At 33.9% G+C, this 24,596-nt stretch overlaps 3 protein-coding genes and 1 non-coding gene across 5 annotated transcripts; 3 read left to right on the top strand and 1 right to left on the bottom strand.

Annotated features, from left to right (window-relative positions):
* Positions 1–503: 503 nt before the first annotated feature.
* Positions 504–1,856, top strand: LOC111379712. Its single transcript, XM_023003149.1, has 3 exons — positions 504–574; positions 818–1,117; positions 1,562–1,856. Exons 1-3 carry the CDS (start codon positions 504–506, stop codon positions 1,854–1,856), a joined length of 666 nt encoding a protein of 221 aa, XP_022858917.1.
* Positions 1,857–8,335: 6,479 nt separating this feature from the next.
* LOC111379713 (xyloglucan endotransglucosylase/hydrolase protein 2-like) lies at positions 8,336–10,241 on the top strand. Its single transcript, XM_023003150.1, has 3 exons — positions 8,336–8,605; positions 9,075–9,160; positions 9,539–10,241. Exons 1-3 carry the CDS (start codon positions 8,400–8,402, stop codon positions 10,162–10,164), a joined length of 918 nt encoding a protein of 305 aa, XP_022858918.1. The 5' UTR covers positions 8,336–8,399; the 3' UTR covers positions 10,165–10,241.
* A 172-nt stretch (positions 10,242–10,413) lies between these two features.
* Positions 10,414–18,108, bottom strand: LOC111379709 (GPI transamidase component PIG-S-like). Of its 2 annotated transcripts, XM_023003145.1 has the most exons (13): positions 17,722–18,093; positions 16,965–17,637; positions 16,467–16,551; positions 16,244–16,333; positions 15,607–15,680; positions 15,223–15,307; positions 15,047–15,136; positions 14,521–14,651; positions 13,864–13,945; positions 13,734–13,781; positions 12,919–12,991; positions 12,729–12,832; positions 10,414–10,893 (listed from the first exon to the last, which is right to left on the bottom strand). In XM_023003145.1, the coding sequence occupies exons 1-13, from the start codon at positions 17,846–17,848 to the stop codon at positions 10,783–10,785; spliced, it is 1,773 nt and encodes a 590-aa protein (XP_022858913.1). In that variant the 5' UTR covers positions 17,849–18,093; the 3' UTR covers positions 10,414–10,782. The 2 variants fall into 2 exon arrangements, with proteins under 2 accessions (XP_022858913.1, XP_022858914.1); XM_023003146.1 differs by lacking the exon at positions 12,729–12,832 and having other exon boundaries at positions 17,722–18,108.
* On the top strand, positions 17,965–18,037 carry TRNAK-UUU. Its single transcript has one exon. It is a non-coding gene; the product is annotated as a tRNA-Lys (tRNA).
* Positions 18,109–24,596: the final 6,488 nt, after the last annotated feature.

The raw sequence follows: 24,596 nt of genomic DNA on the forward strand, positions 1-24,596 counted from the left end.
GTTTCTGAGGCATATTAGCGGGCACTTGCAGTGGAGAAACAACATAGTAGGAGGCCAGTGGTCAGAGGTGAAGGTAGTCAGCCAGTTCGCCCTCAAGAATCTCGTCCTACTTATCAGCCACAACGGGACAATTCCAGCAAAAGTATTAAGCGTTTCATGTGTGGTGAACAGGGGCATAGGGCGACTGATTGCGGGAAGCCTGCTGGTCAGAAGAATAAAAATATTCTGATTGAGGAGGCTATGATAGAGGAGTTCGAGGAAGTTGGGGAGCCTGTGTATGATGATGGTGAAGATGAGGACGTGCTATATGGAGATGGCCAGGAGACCCTGGTCATTCGAAAGAGCCTGCTGACTCCCAAGGGTGATTCAGGGGACGATTGGTTGAGGAACAACATTTTCCACACAGCCTGCACAGTTGCTGATAAAGTCTACAAGCTATAATTGATAGTGGCAGTTGTGAGAATGTAGTGTTTGAGGAGGCTATCGAGGAACTGCAACAAAAGATGGATCATCATCCCAAACCATACAAATTGTCTTGGATGAATAAAGGCGACGAGGTAACCATAGAAAAACGGTGCTTAGTGTCTTTTTCGATTGGAAAAAAATATTTGCATAATGCTTGGTGTGATGTGGTATCAATGGACGCGTGTCATGTTTTGTTGAGACGATCTTGATAGTATGATCGCAATGTTATCCATGATGGGCGAAAGAATACTTATTCTCTTAGCATCAAAAGGAAGAAAATTGTTTTGGCGCCTTGCAAAGAAAACATCCCTGTCTCGGTAGTTAATAACACTAATCTTCTTTCTATGTCCAGGCTCTTGGTTGAGGTTGGGCGTGAAAAAATAGTTTATGCTTTAATGCATCGTGAAAATAGTGCAACAAATGTGGATTCGAAATTAGCAGCAGAAGTGCAGCAACTACTGATGGAGTTTTCTGACTTGATGCCAGAGGATCTTCCTCCAGGATTACCACCTATGAGGGACATTCAACATCAGATCGATCTTATTCTGGGGTCGAGTCTACCAAACCGACCAGTGTATCGCCGCAGTCCCAAGGAAGCTGAAGAGTTGCAGCGGCAGGTGGTAGATTCAACCTGCCAAGGAAGCTATGCTCGGTGGGCATCAATTTCGAGCCCAAAATCCGCTGTTTTCCTTTCCAAAATTCAATTTTTAGTTATTTTTTGCTATTTATGGTAATATTTGGTTTCCCTTTTTCCATACATTAGAAAACTCGAATTGAGCCAAATTTTTGGCAACCTACTTCTTTTACTTAATATTTTATTCTGGTGTAATTTCGGGATTTTGCCATTTTTGGTAATTTTCTTATAATTTCGTATTTTGCAACTATTTAACTCGACTTGTGCGTTAATTTTGGTCATTCTGCATTATTAAAAATATTGAGTTGATTTCAGAGTATTTTCTCTGATTTTTGGGCGTTTTTCTTTCGTTTCTTTCTTGCGAATCATCTGCTACAACAAGCCAATAGGATAATCACTATCCTACCCGGCGTCAGTTGGTATCAGAGTGTCAGCATCTTCTTGGGAGATAAATTCCATCAGTTATAATGGTTGGTGGACTTGGTCGTCGAGGGCAGGTTCCGATTGGGAAGTCCCGCACCGTGATCGTAATATTCAGGATGTAACGATTGAAGATTTGCATAGACAAGTTGCGGAGTTAACCCAACGTTTGGCAGAGCAGGAGTTCAGTAATCATGATGTGGAGGGTCATGATTTCGATACCAGTTTCGAAAACCCGTATCACCATCGTGCTCGAGTTTGGGAGCATCGCGAACAGAATGATCGTCATGTGGATCTCGGTTTCAGAGTGGATCTGCCCCAATTTTCTGGTACGTAGTAGGTTGAAGGATTTATTGATTGACTGAATGAAGTGGAGCGGATTTTTGAATATAAGGAGGTTCTAGATCATGTCAAAGTGAAACTGATCGCCATCAAACTCAAAGGTAGAGCATCTGCATGGTGGGAACAGTTGAAGCATTCACGGGAGTGATAGGTGAAATTCAAAATTACTGACTGGAAGAAGATGAAGAAGAAGATGAAAGGGCACTTCCTCCCTTTCGACTATACTCAAACCTTGTTTCAGAGGCTCCATTCACTGAGGCAAGGCACAAGATCAGTCAATGATTATACTGAGGAATTCTATGAGTTGGTGGCTCGGAATGATTTATCTGAGACAAAGGAGCAGATGGTAGCACAGTATTTGGGGGGATTAAGACAGCCCCTGCAGGATGTTCTCAGCCTTCATTCATTATGGACGGTTTTTTAGGCTTATCAGCGGGCACTTGCAGTGGAGAAATAACAGAGTAGGAGGCCAGTGGTCAGAGGTGAAGGTAGTCAGCCAGTTCGCCCTCAGGAATCTCATCCTACTTATCAGCCACAGCGAGACAATTCCTGCTCAAGTATTAAGTGTTTCAGGTGTGGTGAACAGGGGCATAGGGCAACTGATTGCAGGAAGCCTGTTAGTCAGAAGAATAAAAATCTTCTGATTGAGGAGGCTATGATAGAGGAGTTCGAGAAAGTTGGAGAGCCTGTGTATGATGATGGTGAAGATGAGGACGTGCTATATGGAAATGGCCAGGAGACCCTGGTCGTTCGAAAGAGCCTGCTGACTCCCAAGGGCGATTCAGAGGACAATTGGTTGAGGAACAACGTTTTCCTCACAACCTGCACAGTTGTTGATAAAGTTTGCAAGTTGATAATTGATAGTGGCAGTAGTGAGAATGTAGCGTCTGAGGAGGCTATCGAGAAACTGCAACAGAAGATGGATCGTCATCCTAAACCATACAAATTGTCTTGGCTGAATAAAGGCAGCGAGGTAATGGTAGAAAAACGATGCGTAGTGTCTTTTTCGATTAGAAAAAAATATTTTGATAACGCTTGGTGTGATGTGGTATCAATGGACACGTGTCATGTTTTGTTGGGACGACCTTGGCAATATGATCGCAGTGTTATCCATGATGGGCGGAAGAATACTTATTCTCTCAGTATCAAAGGGAAGAAAATTGTTTTGGCGTCTCGCAGGGAAGGAAACATCCCTGCCCCGGTAGTTAATAAGACCAATCTTCTTTCTATGTCCAGGTTCTTGGTTGAGGTTGGGCATGAAAAATTAGTTTATGCTTTAATGCATCGTGAAAATAGTGCAACGAATGTGGATTCGAAATTACCAGTAGAAGTGCAGCAACTGCTGATGGAGTTTTCTGACTTGATGCCGGAAGATCTTCCTCCAGGATTACCACCTATGAGGGACATTCAACATCAAATAGACCTTATTCCGGGGTTGAGTCTACCAAACCAATCAGCATATTGCCTCAGTCCCAAGGAAGCCGAAGAGTTGCAGCGACAGGTGATAAAATCAACCTGAAAAGGAAGCTATGCTCTATGGGCGTCAATTTCAAGCCAAAAATTTGCTGTTTTCCTTTCCAAAATTCATTTTTTAGTTATTTTTTGCTATTTATGGTAATATTTTGTTTCCCTTTTTCCATATGTTAGAAAACTCGATTGAGCCAAATTTTATGGCAACCTACTTTTTTTACTTAATATTTTATTATTCTGGTGTAATTTCGGGATTTCGCAATTTTTGGTAATTTCCTATAATTTCGTATTTTGCAGCTATTTAACCCGGCTTGTGCGTTAATTTTGGTTATTCTGCATTATTAATAAAATTAAGTTGATTTCAGAGTATTTTTTCTGATTTTTGGGCCTTTTTCTTTCGTTTCTTTCTTGCGAATCATCTGCTACAACAAGCCAATAGGATAATCACTATCCTACCCGGCGTCAACACGTTAGTTTGTGAGATCAAATCCTTTCTTTGAAAGAAATACATGCAATACGTGCTAGCATATCCATGACAATGATATTTGTGTTTAGTTAACACATATAGCTAGAAATAGTTCAAGGATTAAACAACATAACGTGTATTTAAGTATCATAAATCTGTTGTGATTAACATGTCGTTATTATCCTTTTTCAAAATTAAGTATGCAAAATAAATTGTCAAATAAGTATGTAGAATAAGGTTTAGTCAGCTAAGAGGACAAAAATGAAAGAGGTAAAAAAATGTTTTAATTGATAGAAGTTAGCAAGTCTTTGGATAAATTTATCAATTATTAGAACTATAATGATACAATTGTATTTTGTTTCATTTATTAGTTATGCTTAAACAAACAAATTCCTCCCAATCCTATTTACGCAAGAAGTAAATATCTTTCATAATTTTATTTAAAGATTATGCTGATATTTCTTTGAAACAAAGACGGTGATCTTGATATATTAAACAATAACATACTAAAAATTATCAAGAAATGAAAGAAAAAGAGAAGGATTTTTTATTTTTTATTTTTTTATGTTTTTGTACTAATTTACATGGGAAATCTCCATAACAAAAATCTACTCTTTCCATCATGATAATAGAAAAATAGGCGCCAATACTAGTTTCAAAATTGATGCAATATATACAATATCGACATGTCTCAAGGCTTATAATCAAAAGTTGCGTATTTGCCAAACATACTCTGTCCTTGTAAAATTGCTTAATAATTCATTAATTTTGAACATCCATCTTACAGGATAACAATTTTATAAATTCCATGCTTCAATTTATGTTTCTGTTATAAAAACTTATGCCCATAAAAATATATGATGCCATTTTTCTTACATTTTATTATTTGAACTGTCCAAGAAGAGGAAACAATTAGTCCTTGTTTGGTAGAAATTAAAATTAAAATTTTAATCTAAATCAAAGTCAATAATTAATTTTATTCATATATTTTATGAAACTCACATCTTCTCAACCACACATTTCATCAACTTTTATCAAAATCTATTAAAATTAAAATTTAATCCCCACCAAATAGGAGCTTAAAATATTATTTTGAAACCCTAAATAGCAAACATGAAAATAGTACATGTTAAACTCAATAAAGGGGAATTATTTTTTAAAGTCAACGATGAAGTTCACTGTAGAAATTTTGAGAGTTTTCCTCCCTTCTTGAGTTTTTTGGATGTGTTTATCGAGGCCAATCCTAAGAATATTATCAAGGCCAATCCTGAGAATATTGAGGCCGTAAGCAATAAATTATTATGAAGTCTTACCATTTTTTTTTTTTTTTTTACAAACATAGATGAAGAAATAACACATTTATATTTTAACGAAGATATTTCTACAATTCAAAAGATAGCATAGCAAAATAAATCATCTCCATAAACTCGAGAAATTAGTGTATATAATATTTGGCAAAATTATCCCATTCCAGGATAAAATATTATCAGGGTATAAATAATAATCTCCAGGAATTATTAATTAGGAAAACATGAGTAATTTGTAAATTAGCAAATTCTAGAAAGTTTAAAAACTAATTGAAAATCATGAGAAAGTTTTAATAACCATAATTTGAAGTACTGAGAATATTATAAGGATGACGTGTAAAAAAGAAGAGTAATTTTCTAAGCTTAAACTCGAGATGGGGCCTAAGACACAAATTATAAAATTTAGGAACTAAAATTAAATAGTGAGGAGAATATATTTATAGATGATAAGGTGATGCATTAAGATTATTAATAATGAGAAAGATCACTAGATTCTAATGATTTTGGTTGAGATCTTGTCGGATTAAAATAAAATTAAGTTTCGAGATCAATAAAATATTTGGGTCAAATGTATATTTATTGGAGGATCGAGAATTACTCCATCAATATTGAACTCATTTCAAAAATCATATTAAATGGCACATTACAGACTCAAGAAAAATGAATTTGGATAAACCAAGTTTGAATTATAACACGTTAAAGTAAACTAGTTGATGAATAATGCTAGTTTTTGAATTATGCCATATTACTGTAACAATATTGGGCACGCTTGGTAGTTCGTAATTAATCATGTATATTAAGGTTTAAAAAAATATTTTAGATAAGTCAAACTAAGTTAAAATCCATCAAAAAAAAATTTATAATTAGATTTTATTTAAGAAATTAATTCCTTTTATTTTAGTAAATATTAATTAGTAATTTAATTGAGCCTCGTGTAATTTTCTCTTTCTGAGAGGCCCTAGGCCATTGCTAGTTAGCTTTGGCCTAGGGCTGCCCTGGTTTTTATGAGCCAAATTGCTTATAGAGAGGAGAAAGATAGAGTTTTCGACTCTATTTTGGTCAAAAAGTATAAATTAATCGGAAATGTTAAAAGCTTTTAGAGACTCGACTCTAATTTTGCCTTGATCTTAATAGACTATTTTTAGAGAGTAGAAGACTGGATCTTAAATTTTTAACCCAGTTTTAGTTTTGTAAATGACATATTTATAGCCTTTTTAGGATTTTTTTGGTCATTTTTATAAGTTGACGTTATGTTGGGAGTCTGACTAAGTCCAATTTTTAAAATTTAGTTTAGTTTTGTGTTTTTGTGATATTTGTCGAGCAATTCATTTTTGTGTTCGCATGAGTCTATTGCACTGAATTCTATGTCTAATGTGTCATAATTCACACTAATGTTTTATCAATTTACGAGACGTTAGTTCAAGAATTTTAGATCTTTTGATGGTCGAAGTGTTAAATTGTGCTTTTGTCCAAGTGTTATGGTTCTAAGTGCTTCGTTGCTAATTAATGGTGCTTCGATAGTCTATTCTTTCGCTCTGATTCAACCTCGACAGTCGTGGTATGAATATGCAAGGATACGTGTTACGTAATGACACCCTTTTCGAGACTGTTGTGGAGTCTTGGTGGACAACCATTACTTCCACATGTAAAATATATTTATGCACTATGCATATATCCTCTCCTACACGACATCTGAGAACTGAAATGGTTTTAGTTACAACGACTTGTAATATTGCAAATAGATATTGTAACTGAAATTTCATCAATTTTAAATTGAGACTCGAAGAGTTCACGCTTGAGAAGTAAGCTAATACTGGAAATTTCAAGACCATATTTTGGGTGCACTTCATGAACTATATCAACATCTATGACACTTGAACCTTTTGGACAATCATATCGATGATAACACTATTTTCATGGTTATTACATAATCGTACATTAGAATTTCATGTCATATGTCCCCTCAGACATCACAAATAAATATAAGTACCGTTTATTAACATTAGATGAGATGCATCAATGGAATTCAATGATCTGATATTGTTATAATTATTATAGTTGGACAAAAATCACAACACATTTTTTATTTCGAAAATAAATAGATAAAGGAAATTATGAGGATGTACATCATGAATGGAAACCATTGCATTTTGTTATTTTATGAAATTAAATGGTTCTTAGCATAGTCATTAATATTAGTTGTACTTGTTATGAGCTATAAAACAAATGGTTTTTAATGCTTGTTTGAGAGAAATTATATGAGTATACGAAATGTGTAGATAATAACTGAGTCGTATTTATAAATGCATAGTTAAAATTAATATTTTACTTTGGCTTTAAATAATAAAAAGATTATAATTTCTCCCAAACATACACCAAATGCAAATCTTAAAAATTAATGCATGTAAAAAGCACTAGCAATCACCAGTCATCGAACGGTATTTTGTTTCAAAATACTCAGCGAATTTTTTTCCTATTTGAGTAATTTGGTCACTCAATTAAACTCGATTAATTTTTTATCTCACGAAATACACGATAATAAGACATCCACGTCGACTCCAGAAACAAAATAAAATTAGATCATTAATGCGAACCTAATTCAAATTGAGTGACAAATATTGTTTACAGCCCAAAATCTATGCTCATGCAAGCAGATAATCATATAGATGCCATATCTATGAGAAGCAGTTATGAAAATAAACAACAAATATTCTTGATATGTGTTCAAGTTGGTAATGAAAGCAGCAAAAAATGACTTCAAAAATATCGTGAATCACTTGGTCTTTGTTTGGTTTAGCTAAAAATGTTAATAAAAATTTAAATTCAAAATTAATAATTAATTTTAACTACATATTTTATGGGACCCTCAACTTTTATTAACTTTTCAATCATATATTTCGTTAACTTTTATCAAGAACTATTAAAATTTTAATTTTTAGCTAAATCAAACAATGCTCGGTATTTCAATTAATAGATAGGCTCTAACTATATATATATTTAAGCAAACAATATTTCCTAGTCTCATTTTTTGCTAAAACTCATTTCCCAAAGAAGTACTTGTGATATAATCAGTTATGGGAGATAGCATGGACAAAGTTACAAGCGTGTAAAAGATACAAACATGACGCTCACACCATCCTTGCCTTTTTCTTGGCCACTCAAAAGCTGCTGACAATAGATTTATACACATACATACAAATATACATGTATATAGATATACAGAGAGTTATATACAAATTTAAACAAGACTTGGACAACAAGAAGTAACATTATTAGCTAGGGTTTGCAAAAAAACATGAAATTTATAATGAATTCTTGTCAAGTGATTTTCTTTGCAGTTGTTCTACTAGGTGGGATTTTGCATCTTAGTCGAGGTAGAGACGACGTAAACTTCGATATCAACTATAATATCACTTGGGGAAATGATCATGTTTTGTCCCTAGACCAAGGAAGAGAAGTTCAGCTTTCCATGGATATACAATCTGGTTATTCATTATTCTTGTTTTATTAAAATCTTCATATTAATATAGTTTAGAGGTGATATTTGAAGGAAAAAAAACTCAATAATGCATAACTTTGAGCATGTTTAATAGTATAGATAGTAAAGTATAAGATTGAATACTTAGTACTCTTATCAAACCCTGGCTTCTTCATATTACCATTGATTTTCATGCCTTGCAATTTCAATTGATCATGTCATTCACATCGATCTTTCTATTTTCTAAACAATTGTATCTATATGGTTAACCTATGTATAAAAGAGAGCCCACAATTATTCACTGATCTTCGACATGCTCCTTACATGCAGGTTGGAGTCATTTTTTCGACTAAAGCTAGTTCACATGCATAAGTAGTATAAATGAGTAGCGATGAGATTTGAACATTGGCCATTTTTTTTAATACCTTAAATTACTTCTCTTCCATTTATTGATTATACAAAAAAATTGAATATATTGTTATATTGTTGCAGTGGCCATTACACTACATCGTCTCAAGTACTTGAGCTTTTTAGCGAACGATTCAACATTGTCAAACTAGACAATCACAATGACAATTGTAGTAGATTGCTTCAAATCTCACTTCCACTTACTTATAAAAATTTCCCGTGTCACGCTATTTGATAAGGAAATTAAGTCCATGTTTGTCATCCTTTAACAAATTAAACTGTTTGGACTTCAGTTTTCGACATGCACATCAAATTTATTTATATATTTTATCAAAAACTTGACCGTGCATAATTTTCATGAAATGGTAATAACACAGATTGAACCGATGCACATGAGGCACTAGTTTGAACTACTTCGTATAAAAGCATAAATTGCTAGTCATGATTATAGTCATATTTATTTATATAAATTTTGTCTTCCACAAACTCTATTATACAATGAATCCCAACTTCGTTTACTACATATTAACATTGCAATAAAATATGAGTAACAGTACATATCACCGTACGTTATTTACATTTATGGCTATTCTGGACCAATTATTCCTTTTATGAATGCTTTAGTTTGTATCATGATAATTTACGCATCGAAAGTCGATTTTTCAGCATTCAAATAAGCCAATTAATCAACCTATTACAGTGTGACACATCACTTGATGCTTATAAGATCAATTCTGCATGTAATTCTTATATAACATGCATTCTTTATTCATTTTTTTTTTCTAGGTTCTATGTTGATGACATCCCAATAAGAATATTCAAGAACAAAACCAACATTGGAGTGAACTATCCATCCCAACCAATGCAAATAGAAGCCAGTTTATGGAATGGGGACAGTTGGGCCACAGATGGAGGCCAAACCAAGACTAATTGGTCACATGCACCATTCAAAGCTCACTTTCAAGGTTTCAATGTTGGTGGCTGCCCATTAGATCAAAACTCCATTAATATCCATCGGTGCTATTCATCAAATTATTGGTGGAATGATAGGAAATTTTGGAAGCTTGACAAGAATCAGCAAAAGGCATATCAGCAAGTGAGACAAAAGTATATGAATTATGATTATTGCTCTGATAGGTCTAGGCATCCTAATATTCCCCCAGACTGTGTGTAAGAGTGCTGTGGTTGCATCTTTTTAATTTCTCATGGGGTTATTTCAATAAAAATTGCTTAAATGTTTGTGAAAGAAAATCAAGAAGAGTCTATGAAGATGAACAATTTTTAAAAAGAACAGATAGGTAGTTCACTCCAATCAAGAAGAGTCTATGAAGATGAACTACACATCACCCGGTTCAAGTTCAAGAGATGACCAAAAAAAAATTACCATTACGCTCATCTAGAGAATTTAGATTCAACATGGACGTTACCACAAATCACCATCGTATTAAAGTAAGAAAAAAACAGAGACCATCCATAATAAGTGGGAACCAAATATGGAACGAGGAACAATTCATGGAAGTATCTATGGCTAACAATTTCAATGGTCGGTACGCAAATTACCAGCTAATGATTTCACAATCACAACCCAACACATCTTAAGTTACAACCTACATATGGTACAGCTTTGTAACACAAAATTGTTGTCAAATGTTGTGAACATGTTGAGGACACTCTTTGCTAGGATGAGATAAAAGAGAGGCAATAAGCTCGAGCAACTGAGAAAGAAGCCTTGCCTGATAACAGATGCCTCCTGACAGGGAGATTCGCTGTGTCAAACGAGTACAATAGAATGCTATTTTACTTTGGCTTTCCATGCATAATATTTTTTGCTTTCTTGCTTGTATCTTTTCCATTCTCTAAGGACCGCGAGAAGGACATGCAGCAAAACTGGCAGAAAGAAGGGCTGTCAAATAACAAGAGACAAATAATTAGACTAATCATCAGAGTACAAGTTTTATTGATAATAAGTTCTACTAACAATTAGACAAGTTAGCAGTAGCAGACATCCATGTCACCAATCACCATCCATAAAGATTTGAATCGTCTCCAACAAAAATATTGGCTACTACTACCCAAATACAGCACCTTTATATAGAGAATAATCGACAAATAGTTTTAATGGTAGCTTATTGTTCCTAGTGAAGTGGTTAAGCTTATTATAGAAGGGGTTATGTTTAGAATATGCAAAAAAGAGAAGTTCCCATGTTCTAGTTGTACGAGGAAGGTAAACCTTACTGTTTCCTTGACTACTTTGACATTAAAACACTATGTATGTTTGGTACACTGAATTAAGCCAAATAATGATTAATTTAATCCTATCCTGCTTTTGGTGCAATTCATACTCGAATTAAATTAATCCAGGATGTTTATCCTCCTTGAGTCAACTGGATAAAATTAAGAGGTGGGCGTAGACCAGATTATTAATTCACCATGTCATGTATTAGGAAATAAATTAGTTAACTTGAATTGAAATGCATAAAAAATAATATGACTAAAAATTTCATTTCTAAGTAAAAAATAAATTTTAACCAAAAAATTAATAATAAGCAGAAAAATCCCATATAAGCAAAAAATCCAATTATAAGTAAAAAAAAAAAAAAAAAAATTCCCATATCAGTAAAAATTCATTTATATCTAAACAATTTAATTGTAATTGAGAATTCTAATTTTAAAATACATATAGAGGTAGAAAAAAATATGCGTATGAGTAAAAAAATTAACTTACAAGTTATACAACTTACTATTAAAAATTTATATACACGTAGAAAAATTCACTTACAATAAAAAGATCACTTAAAAAAAAAAAATAAAAAAAAAAAAAAAAAAAAAAAAAAAAAAAAAAAAAAAAAAAAAAAAAAAAAAACCACTAATAATTTAAAAAACTTGATTACAAGCAAACAAATTACTTATAAATAAACAATATGGTAATAAATTTTTATTTTACCATACTTATAAGATATTCTAATATGATGTAGCACCAAACGCCACATTAGAACACTAAACCATAATCCACCTTAATCCACTTGCTCAATACTCTCTAATTTTATCCCTCACAATCCAATACGATGTCACAAATGTACCCTACATTTATTTGCACCAAGAAAAAAACAAGCATATCTGCAAATGCACGACTTCAAATTGCTCAGCTGATTCATTTGCCACAGGAAGGAGAAACAGGGAACAATACAGGATGTAACTGACTAGACAGTTAAACCTAATATCCCGAGTACTTAAGATAAACGAAGGTACAGATTAGCATGAACATGGAGGGGGCAAAACTTAAATCTATTGTATTACATAGGCATGTACCTTACTTTATCTAGAAGAATACTATATCATAGCTATAGAGTTCCATATGAACCAAATTTGGGTTTTAGCAGATTTACTCAATAGCATTGAGTCGAAAAATCCTCTAGACACCTCCAAATTTCCAGCTCTGGAAATGAGGATCATCTAAGTTGAGCGATCTTGAGTCTCTAAACCTCCGCTCTCGAAGAAATGGGATTGCTAAATAAATATGTTAATTATGAGGAACAAAGTTAATATACAAATGTACCAAAACAAAGTCTTCTATGAAATTCCAAAGGAACTTACAATATTGCACAAGTATTATTCTTAAGGTTACTTCTTAATCATTACCCATCGCTTGCTCTCCTGTCTACCTCCGGGAACAACAAAATGAACTTATCTTATAATCAATACAACTATACAAGTGAATTTCAGTGTAAGAGAACGGACCGAGTAAACAGCAAAACAGTGCTCAAATGAGTAATAGCTGACAGACATCATAGATGGGTGATAAAATGCATCCTCTGCCAATAATCTTGCCTGTCTTGAGGACTCTGGGAAGAATTAGAGTAAGCAATAGCATACTTGAAAGAAGATGTTTAATTACAATCCATGCAAATTGCAGATGAATAGAACATACCAGCAGAAGCATCATAAATTCCGAGCGACGCGTTACTTAAAGTCAATCTTGCAGCTTCAAGAGAATATTTCACCTGCTCAAAAATATTAAAGAATCAGGTTCTACCGATTTCTACAACAATAACCAAAATCAAACTGACATGTAACGAGATATTGATAGGAAAAAGAATTACCTAAAGCAAATTAGAGCAAAATAAAGCACCAAAACTATTATATTTAAAACAAGTGCAGTCCAAAGAAAAAATGACTTCCAGACTGAATATCATTTTACTCAGGATTTTAACAGGGCCATTTAAGCTTATCTGAAACTAGAGACGAAAAAAGATATTAGAAAATCACAATTAGAAGTTAATTTCACAATTTTCTATATAAAAAATTACAGAAATTGATTGGACCATTTTATCTTATTTTTGGAATTATAAACATCAATGGTTAACAAATAAGTAGCAGTGTCATTAACAAATGGACATCCAGAAGAATGAGATTATTCGTAACTCTTTCTTGGATAGTACAGAAAAAGAAAGATGGCTCAACATAAAAAGAGAGAGTTAGAAGTTACACGCTATTGTCTATCAACAAGCTCACACTCAGCAGAATGGAAACAAAAAAGTAAAAGTATGATAAAAGATAAATACCAAAGAAAATACGGTAATCATAGAATCTTCTCCAAGACCCCAACTTATTAATATTTTATAAATAGACGGATCAATTATGACGTTCATTAAAATCACACCCCAGAACGAAATTGCAATAAGACAATTAGAGTCAGAAAACATAAAGAGATTATCCCAGACCACTTTCATAGGCAACACTCACCTGTTTTCCTATATCATCCATAATGATCATTCTTGGAAGTGATTGAACCTGAATGGATAATTTAGTTACAACCAAAAACTTATACTAAAATCAAAAAAATAATTAAAATAATTAAGAGCTCATTACATACCAATCGAGAAAGTGATCCTAAAGTTGTGCCACATTGAAGAAGATTAAAACATGAGTGCTGCCGTGACAACACATCCAATTCCCTTCAAGCATTGAAATAAACAATATAATCACAGCCAGGCTTCAGCGAACAATCACATTTGAACATGCAGAAGGTATATAACATGTACATTTTAACAACATTATAAACGAATGCTATATCATCCATTTCTCTAATGATTTACATTTGCCATTTTTGAGATAATTTATGAACAATGGTGAATGTTAATGTTGAGATAAATCAATTAAAAAAGGTAATAATAGAACGAATAGATAATTGCAGATAATTTAGTGAAAGTAATAGAAGAAACAAAAAAGGAATACTACGTAACATATTACATTAACATGAAGAAAAGTCGACTTTTACAACGTGCCTTCTTAGTTTCCAAAGTCCCTATACTTATCCCAACGACGAGCTGTTCGTAAGAACCAGGAATCACAGGAACTAAACCGTTTCTAGAAATAGAGAAAATAAACTAGATGATACTTTCTTGTGGCACATGAATTTCAATCATCTTTTTATTTTTCTCTCGTGAAGTTGTACAATAATTAACTATTGACAGGTACCTCTATGCTTTTCATTCCTATGTCATGCATTGGGATTAGGGTAATGGCTCACCATTCTGAAAACCCTCTTTCACTAGCTAAAAGTATGGATGTCCCTGATGCACCAACAAAGAGACCATCAGATTTCAAGCCAAAGAGTTGCCGCAACTGCCCCATGAAAACTTCAAAAAGCTTCCTTGAATCCTGTTTTCAGAAAAATACATGTAAAATCAGGAGTGAAATAGGAGCAATATATTACCAGCATGGAGTTTTATTTCTAGACACAAAGCTCAGAAGAAATGCAGAACAGATGACAGCATTTACAAACTAGTCCAACGACAACAAAAGGAAGTGATTGTACCGCATGCTCTTGAGAAAATATGGCATGAAAAAATGAGGAAGAGTAAGTAAAACATATTTGAGTGAAAACCCTAAAGTTAAGGGCTAATAATACAATAGCATTTCTACATGCATGTTCCTCCATCCAACAATAGGCCTCATGACACACAGTTAAGCCATTTATAGTTATCACAGATTAAAAGTAAATCCAATGAAGGCTGTATAAAGTTCTACTAAAGTCATTGACAACATCTACTGACCTCAGAAGAAATCTTATATCTCAGAGGATGCTTAATTTTTGAATCCATCAAACAGGCTGAAGGATTCCAAACAACAATTCCACCCCACATCTGGGAAATGACATTCAAAACTGCTAAGATATTGACAGGCAAAGAAAAGAAGAGAAGAAACTATGAGGTGGAAGCATATGACTCACTGGAGATATAAAGCCATTTGTTGTGGAAATCTCTCCATTTGGAAGCTGCAACTGAAGAGGGCACTCTTTAGCAGATGGAACATACCTGCATAATGATGAAAAGAGGAAACAGAACAAATTATATTCGTGAGATCAAGACGCAATAGTTGGTTACAGATTGAGTGTTCATCTACTTATAAAATCATTTATTTACTTTTCAAAACAGAGAGTATAATATATCTGATTTTATTTATTTTTTTGGTTTTCTTGGTGGCTGCACAATATGTATCTAACTTCAGTATTTCAAGATTAAGAATACCTATATGCTAATGGTTTGACATATATTTACAAAATATCTTCACAGGAGATAATCATTACGAAAAGTTAAAGTGTTAAAGATAATACACGACAAACTGCAAAATTTTTGATAGCCCGCCTGCTGCAACTGAAGTATCCAAATGCCACTCATTTGAATTCACCTATGAAAAGATAAACGAATGAGAAAGCACTATCCAGAGCCTTGGGGCAAAAATTACTCTAACCAAGGCCTGCAACACATGTCACCAAAAAACACTACAATGATTTACAGATTGAAGAAGATAAATTGTACACAACAATTAACTTTTAATTCAAAAAAATATAATAGCATCCACAGGGAAAGTAATTAAGACTGGACATATTACATCTCACAGTGACACGCATAATTGCAATATGCACTGAAGTAGGTTCAAGCTGCATCTTCTGGGTTGTATGATAGATAATATCTTTTGTGAAAGATGTAAAAATGGGAAGGGAATTGACAAAAGCATGGTGTAGTTGAACAAGAATTCAGAAAAACTTACATCAGACACATTATTAAAGAATGAAAAGCTAGTATATTCTTGAGTCAGCATATGTAATATGCCTACATATAGACATCAATACACGTGTGAATATATTCTAATATACATATTTACATCAGTATACATGCATACAATTGCATCAAGGCATGTCCCTAATATATAAGAATTCCCAGTAAAAGCAAGTTGCAGGAATAGCATACAAAGAAAGGAAGATCTTTGGTACTGAAAATATAGCTGTCCAGCCTGTCATCCCAAAAAGAAAATGAGGACTTTGGAGTGTGATATAAAACCTGTACATGAAAGTGACAACAATGTTACGCATCAAGAGGTAATCTAGAACTCCAAAGAGCCAGACAATTGCAAGAAACTTCGTAAGTGTATCTTGAATATATGATACCACAAAAAAATAGAAAGCATTATGACCTGACTCTCCACACTAACATCTGCCAGAGGTTTCAGTGCGTCAATAACAGGAGACAAGAGATTCTCATCTATCTCTTGGAAATCCCTGCAGAATTAAGTAATTTAGATGGATTACAATCTACAGAAGATTCAGAGGATCGTAATATTATGACAGGCCATAAATGCATATTTACCAAAATATTCTTAAAGAGCTCCATCAAAAGGAATGAACATAATCATGCATAACTGTATAAATGATGCCTTGTAAAAACTAAAATGTAACTTAATAAAAGTTAGCAAGAAGCTTGACTTTCTTTATATTATGTCAGTCATTCTAAAACACAATAGTCAACAGACGTAAAGAGTTCTTTTTCAAAAATTACAAAAATTCTGGAAATCATAGCTACTAGATTTATTTCCTAAGGAAATGTCATCCATTCATAACATATCCAAAATTGCAAAACTTCATTCCAGGCAATCGTACTAGAAGTTCGAAAAGCATCAAGCAAAGTTCCATACCAATCATATATCCAATTATGTGGATCAGCATTCAACAAATTGAATGAAAGAACAATTCTTCCATCCGCCCCTAACGGCATAAACTCCCCATGAATCAATCCTTCCTCTTTCCCACCATTCACAAACACGTTAACAAAAATCTCCGCTATCTTCTCTATTGCCTCCTCCTCAAAAATCCTACCCATAATCCACGCATGGCGATACTTCCCCACCACTGCCCTCACTTCCTCCTGTTCTGTCTTCACCACTACCACGGTATAAACCTTCGCACCACTATTATTATCACACAAAGATGCCAAATACTCGTCCAATAGCCCATCTTCATGTTTCTCGGCAAATTTGAATTCATTCAATGCCCCACATTTCCAATCCACATTATTCCCATTGCTAATGCAGTTGGAGTTAGAGTCTAGGGTTACGGAGACGGTGACATTACTAGCACAAGTTCCGCAAGCCAGGGAATTTTTTGCAGCAAATTTCGCCATGTGGGCTTGAACCGAAATCGATAATTGATCAGCCGTATAGGAGTTTGGGTCAAAATTGACAAATACTGCTCTGAAATGGCAAGGAAAGAGAATTGGACTAGATTCAAAGGCGGTGGATAAATCATCAATTTCGCGAAATGGGAGTGGCGATCTGTAAATCTCTATTGATTTTAGCAAGAATGGAAGACCTATAAAGATTAAACAAAAATGAATTAACTTGAACTCAATTATTTAAAACAATAAAAACACAATGCATACATATCAGAATTAACCTAAGAGAAAAGAGAAGAGAACAGCGAGGGATAGAGTGAGGCGTTTCAATCCGGGTTTGGATTTTCGCATGTTTTCCTGGTCGAAGTCCGGATCCAAAGTTGAAGGAGCTTCTGAGATTTCCGCCATCCCTGAATCCTTCCCAGGTGAACTGGAACTGGAACTAGCAGGCTTGATTTTAATAGAGTAGGGGCCGGGAGTAACGTTTCTAATGTTTTTAATTACGTGAAGAAATCAATAGAAAAGCCGTCTTAGCTCAGCCGGTGGAGCGCATGGCTTTTAACCATGTGGTCGTGGGTTCGACTCCCACAGACGGCGATGCCACTAAGTAAATTTATGTTTTGTGGGCTCCTCCGTTTTGAACCTGTAAGCTAAGTGTGGGAAAATGGACGAAGCAATGGGTGCGTTTGAGAAGGGGCAGAAGAATGATGATGTTTCTTGGAGGATGATGATCACTATGCCCTATTTGACTTTCTTTAAATTTTTCATATATATTTTCATAAACATTCACACAATAAAATATTTTGCAAGTAAATTTAAAAATTTTCATATTTTTTAATCTCACACAATGCAAAAAAATCACTATTCAAAACATTATTTTTCCCAAATTTCTTTTTACAATGGCCATGAAAAGGGGCTAAACACGTGAAGAGTGAGAAGATAAGTGAGGCGTTGGATGTGTATCGAGGAATGCAGCAAGAGGGTCTAGAAGGAGATGAGATTGTGAATTGTGATATTAGAGTTGATACAAGCTTGCGCCAATATTGCTAATGTGAAAATGGGTTGCTCAGTGCACGAGTACAAGATTAGAAATATTGTTTTAAAAGGGGAAAAGTGTGGCTAGGCATGAAAGCCAAGTTTTAAACTTTACGAACCTAGGCAAGTTTAGGTGAGGTTTAAGCGTAAAAAAATATAAAAATAAAATAAAAAATTCCTATTTTTAATTATATTTTAATTGTTCAATCACTTTAAAAATCAGTTAACAATTGAAATTATATATACCAATCATCTAAAATTATGAAAACACTATATTTACTTAATAATTTCTCTAATCAGTCAATTATACAATTTTCAAATTTTCGAAATGCAAAAACTAGACTATTTTTCTCAGTTGCAACTTTCAATTAGATAAGTTTTACTTGAAATTTTCTAACATGTTTTTATTTTTGACTTTTATATAGATAAAATCATTTAAAAACTTGAAATTAAAATCAAATAAAAGGCATTTGAAAAAAGAAAAAAAAATTAATAAAGCGCCACCAGGTGCTCAATGCCAAGGTGTGGTGTTTAGCTTGAACCTCGACGAATTTTTTAGAACATTGATTAGATAAGGTTTTTCCATGGATGTTCTGGTTTATACTAGCGTCAGGCATATGTATGCCAAGAATGGAGAGTTATAGATTGCTTGTTTCAACTTTTGGAATGTTGTTTATTGATGCACTTCGATTTATGGGTATCCACAAAATGGTTTTGCTGGAAAAAGCACTGAAATTGTTGATTGAGATGCAGAGTTTTGAATTGGAGCCAGACTTTGTTTCTATTGTTAGTGCGCTTGTTGGAAATTTACTTAATCATGTACAGCATAAAATAAATAAAATTTCAGTTTTCACCAAGGACTTGCTTTGTATTTGATAGAAATTGTGATAAAAATTATACTTTTGTTGATTTCTACAAACTCATTTTGCTTTTCTTGAATTCCAACAATTACGATCTGCAATCACAACTGTCTAATTGTCCAGTCTCCAATGAAAATGTACATAGGAAATAAGATTGAGAGAACTTAGATTTTTAATTTTCTCGTGCTAGCAAGAATATGAATTTTCTCTCTTCTGTTTTCAAACCCTAGCAGCTTATTTACATAAGTCCAAATGTGCTTAGTTCGTCTCTTAAACTTAATCCGGTCAATATTTAATTAACCCAATTACTTAAATCTGGTCCATGAATTAGTTCATTCAATCAATTAATTTCGGCCTATTAATAATCAATCAATTAGTTAATTGTCCAACATTTATTAATTAATTAATTAGTAAATCTCATTCTTCTTTTTTGTATAACACTTTAGATTCTCAATCACGATACTTACCTTGAATTATTATTTTGATCTAATCAAAATTGATAAATTAAAACACCTCTTTTAATTTATCACTAATTCACATTCGTTGTCCCAGATTAATATCTAGCAATATGTCAGGGCAATACATATGACGAAAAATGTTACGGGGTACGACAAAACTAAACTTGTTTGTTTAGCGTGAAACTATAATCTCTTCGTTAATATAATCCGATCAATAACAAGATATGGAAATGTGTCGATTTCAATTATCAATCACATCTTTCATTCCACTATTAAGTCAATATAAGTCAAACCTCTTCTTCGATTTATGAATACACCTTGGCCAAAGATTTTGTTATCACCTTAACTGAATGAAATGTCGATCATAAAATCTTACTATTTAAGAATGAAGAATCTTCTATTGATCATTCATAACCTTCATATGATCTTGACATACCCAAACGATATCATATTAACGGCTCTTAGTAGAGCCACATCCAAGATCACTAAAGTATGACTGTCCTCATACATGGCACTATGATGACCTCAAGTCAAATGACCAATTCCACTATCGAACGTTAGAGATTAATCACTAATACTCAAATGGTTATCCATGTACAATTTCCCAACGGGTCTCCAATGTTTTGTTCTATAACAAAACATTCAGGTGTTCATTTAAGTGTCACCATACTTTAACTTGGAAGATCGACTACTTACGTCACATGTAAGAAATGTCACACGTGATGGTCTATCCTTAATAACGATATCCGTATCTTGCTATTACTTACAAGCACGAATGATTTAAGATTTAACCATCTGTAATTTGTATCTCACAATCATAACTTCTTGTGATTAACAAATTACCCAGATTTGAATATACGGACTCTATTATTTAATTTAATTGAATATTAATTAAATAATAGGTCTGCCATAAAATTACATCAATTATACATTAAAAGTACTTATGTGTAAAGTTGATTGGACTAAGGGCATAACACTTCCACTCGCTGCATGCTCTCAAGTTGGATACACAATTTTGGGCTGACGAATGCATGGATATATTGTCTAAAGACTTGATATGGATCAAGTACCACGTTTATTGATATGTATATTTATGCAAAAAAATGTGGATCAATTTTCTTATGCTCGTGTAACATAAGATCTACTAAGTTCTTATGTGGATCAAGTACCACGTTGATTGATATGTTTTGTGATGTTACATAAAAGATGTACCAGAATTAAGTATCCACTCATACATACGAGAATTGATAGTTAGACTCAATTCAACAAATAAGTAATAGGACTTGTAATCATATGCACTTCACCATCATCAACATTGAAAACGGAAAACAATACATTTACTTCATCTCTCACTTTACCCTTCAGTTTATCCTTCTCTTTATAGCAGTTTTTTATAAAATGTATCGTATTCCCACAACCAAAGTATTTTCTAACCTTAGTCCTAGCTTTTGATCTGGACCTACTCTTGCCCTTATTTTTTATTTCATTACTACTTGACTCGCCACTACCATGGAACCTTTCATGACTATTTTGTCTAAACTAAGTTCTACCCCTCATTATGTGAATCTCGCCGCTTTTCTTATCATGTTTCTCAGCTTTAATCTCCATCTTCTTACTTTTGAAAAAGTCAATGTCAATTTCAGCCCTCAAATTGTCCCTACCATACTTGATCGCATTTTTAACCTTATAAGTATTAGGCATGGAATTAAGCAGAATTATAGCTTTATAGGTTTCCGACACCGTCTCTTCACAGTTAACGATATCTTGGATAAGTTTGTTAAACACGTCTAAATTGTCTCAAGATCCTTTGAATGATCTATTTTAAAGCTGAAAAAAATGTTCACGTAAGTAAAGCTTGTACCGAGTAGATTTGAGCAAATACAAGTTCTCTAATTTTTTTCCAAAGTTCTTTGGTGATTTTTAGTTTATTCATTTTTCTCAAAATAACGTCAGACAAGTGTAAAATAATTAAAGTATAAGTAAGCTCGTCGACATCTTCTTTTGTTCTTCTGAAACATCGACAGAGAAATTGTCTTTAATGTCCTTTAAAACTTTTTATTGGATCAAAATACCTCTCATCTTTTATTACCATATAGAAAAATCATATTTTTCATTAAAAATTTTCAAATCAAAAGTGTGAGTTGCCATTTTTACGAATCAACTAAAAAATGCACAGAATCACAATTAAATCATACAAAGTAGCCTTAGGGTCACAGACAATACACACAATTCTAGATTCCCAGAGTTTCGTAAGATTAACGATCTTAGAACTAGATATTCTAATAGAATTAGCGTGGCAATAACAAAGTATGTAAACTAAAGCAATTGTAAACAGTGTATACTGTAGATGTAATAAATGAATTTTATCAATAAATACTTCAATCACGTAAGAGCAAGTAATTCTTAATTTTTAGCACAAGCAATAGTTACCCTCCACATGACAATCCCAACCTATTGTCACCCCATACGATGACGTGCTAATGTTGAAATTTAATTGGGATAAGCCGATTTACCAGAACGGACTACATCTAAAGGTCCGCAAAATCAAGAGATGTGAATTTGCTACTTTATGGTTACCACTATTCGCCCTAAAGATTCAACAAATATTCCAATGCAATTGAACGATGATTACAAATCGAGTGTCCAGGGGCAAAATCGTTAAAAAATTTCTATTTAACCTGAAACACGAAATTAAAGATATCAGTACATTTGAAAAATTAATACAAGCAACCCGTCTAAAGAAAACTTCTCCAGAGTCATCGCCACGCCCGTCGTCGATCACCGCCACTAGCTGAAGTTGGGTCTAGTCTTAGTTTGTTCGGCCAATGACTAGTTTGGTCAGAATCGGAGTTTTCAGGTTCAAATAGTTTGGAAAAATCGAATTTGACTATGATATTTGATCTGAAAAAGATCCACCAAGGCCCTAATACCAGATATTGTGCGGAAGAAAAGATCACAAAGGAAAATTAATACGAGCAACATGTCTAAAGAAAACTTCTCCAGAGTCACCGTTACATCCGTCGCTGATCACCGCCACTAGCTAAAGTTGGGTCTGGTCTTAGTTTGTTCGGCCAGTGACTAGTTTAGTCAGAATCGGAGTTTTCAGGTTCAGCTAGTTTGGGAAAATCGAATTTGATTGCAATATTTGAACTAAAAAAGCTCCACCAAGGCTCTAATGCCACATATTGTGTGGAAGAAAAGATCACAAGGCTTTTCCCAAGCTCAATTTCTCCAATAATCGACACCACTATGAAAACAACCCAAACTCCCCAACCACTTCTCACTTATGGTTGCTTTTTGCTCACCCACTTAGGAATCACAAAGGAAGATATAATCACAATGAGAAAGTAACCAAAGTGGCAATAGAGCGAATGAAAACAGTAGGTAGCAACATAAAGAGAGAGATACTTGTTTTTTCTATTTGAGAGAGGGAAACAGAAACGCATACATATAACCAAGGAGAGAGGACGACCAAGTTTAGTAGGTGTCATAAGGATATAGTAATGGGTCAAGCCCAATAGGAAGGTAAGTGGATTCTCATTTATTAGTCGTCCAAATAAGTGGAAACGGGCCATGAGCAATACTAATAAATTAGGCTGCTTCCAATGACCCCAAACAATATTGAAGTTAGGTCATTTCATTGAGGTATCGATTTATCGTTTAGTCGTTTGGTCGATGCTAATTGAGAAAATATACCGTATTACATCATATCTCGGGAGTTTGTTTGACAATAATTAGCCCAACATTTGATATAGAGAATTTTCTCCTCCTTTACTCGTGATTTTTCTTCGTCTTAGATTTCTACTTAAATCTCGTATTCTTATTTTCATTTCATATATTGCCTATTCTCCTTTTTGAGTAACACAACTCAATGCTAGGCACAAATCTCTTGGCCTTTGTCTGTGAAACATTCAATCTTGTGACATTTTCTTTATGTTCGCTGTCGCAAAATACTCAACACCATTAAAATTCTATCTAGAAGCATCAACCAATTTTTGTGCAGTACTGACTGTAACAGAAGCTTTGGTGTACAAAGCATTCATTCCCTGACTTTTATTGAAGGAACTTTTTCATAACAGTCTTTCAGGGTTCTTTTTCACAGCAAGATCCTCGTGGTTATTTTCGTGCTTAAATTGAGTTTCTGCTACCCAATAATCCCCAAACTAGACTTCACTTTTCAAAGAACTGTCTCTTGTTTCTTACTGTACGTTATGCAACAAATGTGCGAGTTTGGCTTCGTACCAAGGCATTGAAAATTAAGAAGCACGGTCAAATTGATGTGCAACAAATAGGCAAGTTCGTTTCTTCCTGTTGCCTTTCCTTCTTGGAGGCCCACCATTTTTTTTTTCCCAATCAAGCACTTAGAAACTCACGGGCTATTTATGGAGTAAAAATATGAGACACCAAGTCAAGCAAATGTTTGAATAGGTAAGACTTTTTGTTGTGCAAGAAAGCAGTGATAGAACAGTATATAAACTTCTCACTTCTTATTCTTTTATATGAATGTTTTATTTTTTTTTCCAAACTTAAATTTTTGTCAGTGTATATCATAATCTCCTTGAGGGATTTTGTAGGTCGAGGTAAAAATAGGCGAAGGAGTAGCTTTACTGGGGATGGGGCTCCTGTGATGCCTTTTGTGGTGGGCATGCACGGCAAGTCGCGTGTATTACCTCCTTCTCTCTTACTTCAAAAAAAGGTTGAACTCCAACCTTAAGGGCCTCCCACCGATCCTGCCCTGGGCCATCGTGGAGGAGGTAAATCGCAGGATGTGCCTCCCAAGAGCCAGGGTGGAGAGCACATGGA

Source organism: Olea europaea, unplaced genomic scaffold, assembly GCF_002742605.1.
Source record: "Olea europaea var. sylvestris unplaced genomic scaffold, O_europaea_v1 scaffold2027, whole genome shotgun sequence".
NCBI classification, from domain to species: Eukaryota; Viridiplantae; Streptophyta; class Magnoliopsida; order Lamiales; family Oleaceae; genus Olea; species Olea europaea.

Excerpts from the sequence above, each read along its gene's own strand:
- LOC111379712 (XM_023003149.1), top strand. The coding sequence starts at position 504 with ATGGATCATCATCCCAAACCATACAAATTGTCTTGGATGAATAAAGGC. Across the intron at positions 575-817 it reads GAGGTAACCATAGAAAAACG|GCTCTTGGTTGAGGTTGGGC; the intron begins GTGCTTAGTGTC and ends TTCTATGTCCAG. Across the intron at positions 1,118-1,561 it reads TGCCAAGGAAGCTATGCTCG|TTATAATGGTTGGTGGACTT; the intron begins GTGGGCATCAAT and ends AAATTCCATCAG.
- LOC111379713 (XM_023003150.1), top strand. The coding sequence starts at position 8,400 with ATGAAATTTATAATGAATTCTTGTCAAGTGATTTTCTTTGCAGTTGTT. Across the intron at positions 8,606-9,074 it reads TCTGGTTATTCATTATTCTT|TGGCCATTACACTACATCGT; the intron begins GTTTTATTAAAA and ends ATATTGTTGCAG. Across the intron at positions 9,161-9,538 it reads AGACAATCACAATGACAATT|TAACAGTACATATCACCGTA; the intron begins GTAGTAGATTGC and ends ATAAAATATGAG.
- LOC111379709 (XM_023003145.1), bottom strand. The coding sequence starts at position 17,848 with ATGGCGGAAATCTCAGAAGCTCCTTCAACTTTGGATCCGGACTTCGAC. Across the intron at positions 13,946-14,520 it reads GAAAGAGGGTTTTCAGAATG|GGAATTGGATGTGTTGTCAC; the intron begins GTGAGCCATTAC and ends CAATGCTTGAAG. Across the intron at positions 13,782-13,863 it reads TAGGATCACTTTCTCGATTG|GTTCAATCACTTCCAAGAAT; the intron begins GTATGTAATGAG and ends TTATCCATTCAG.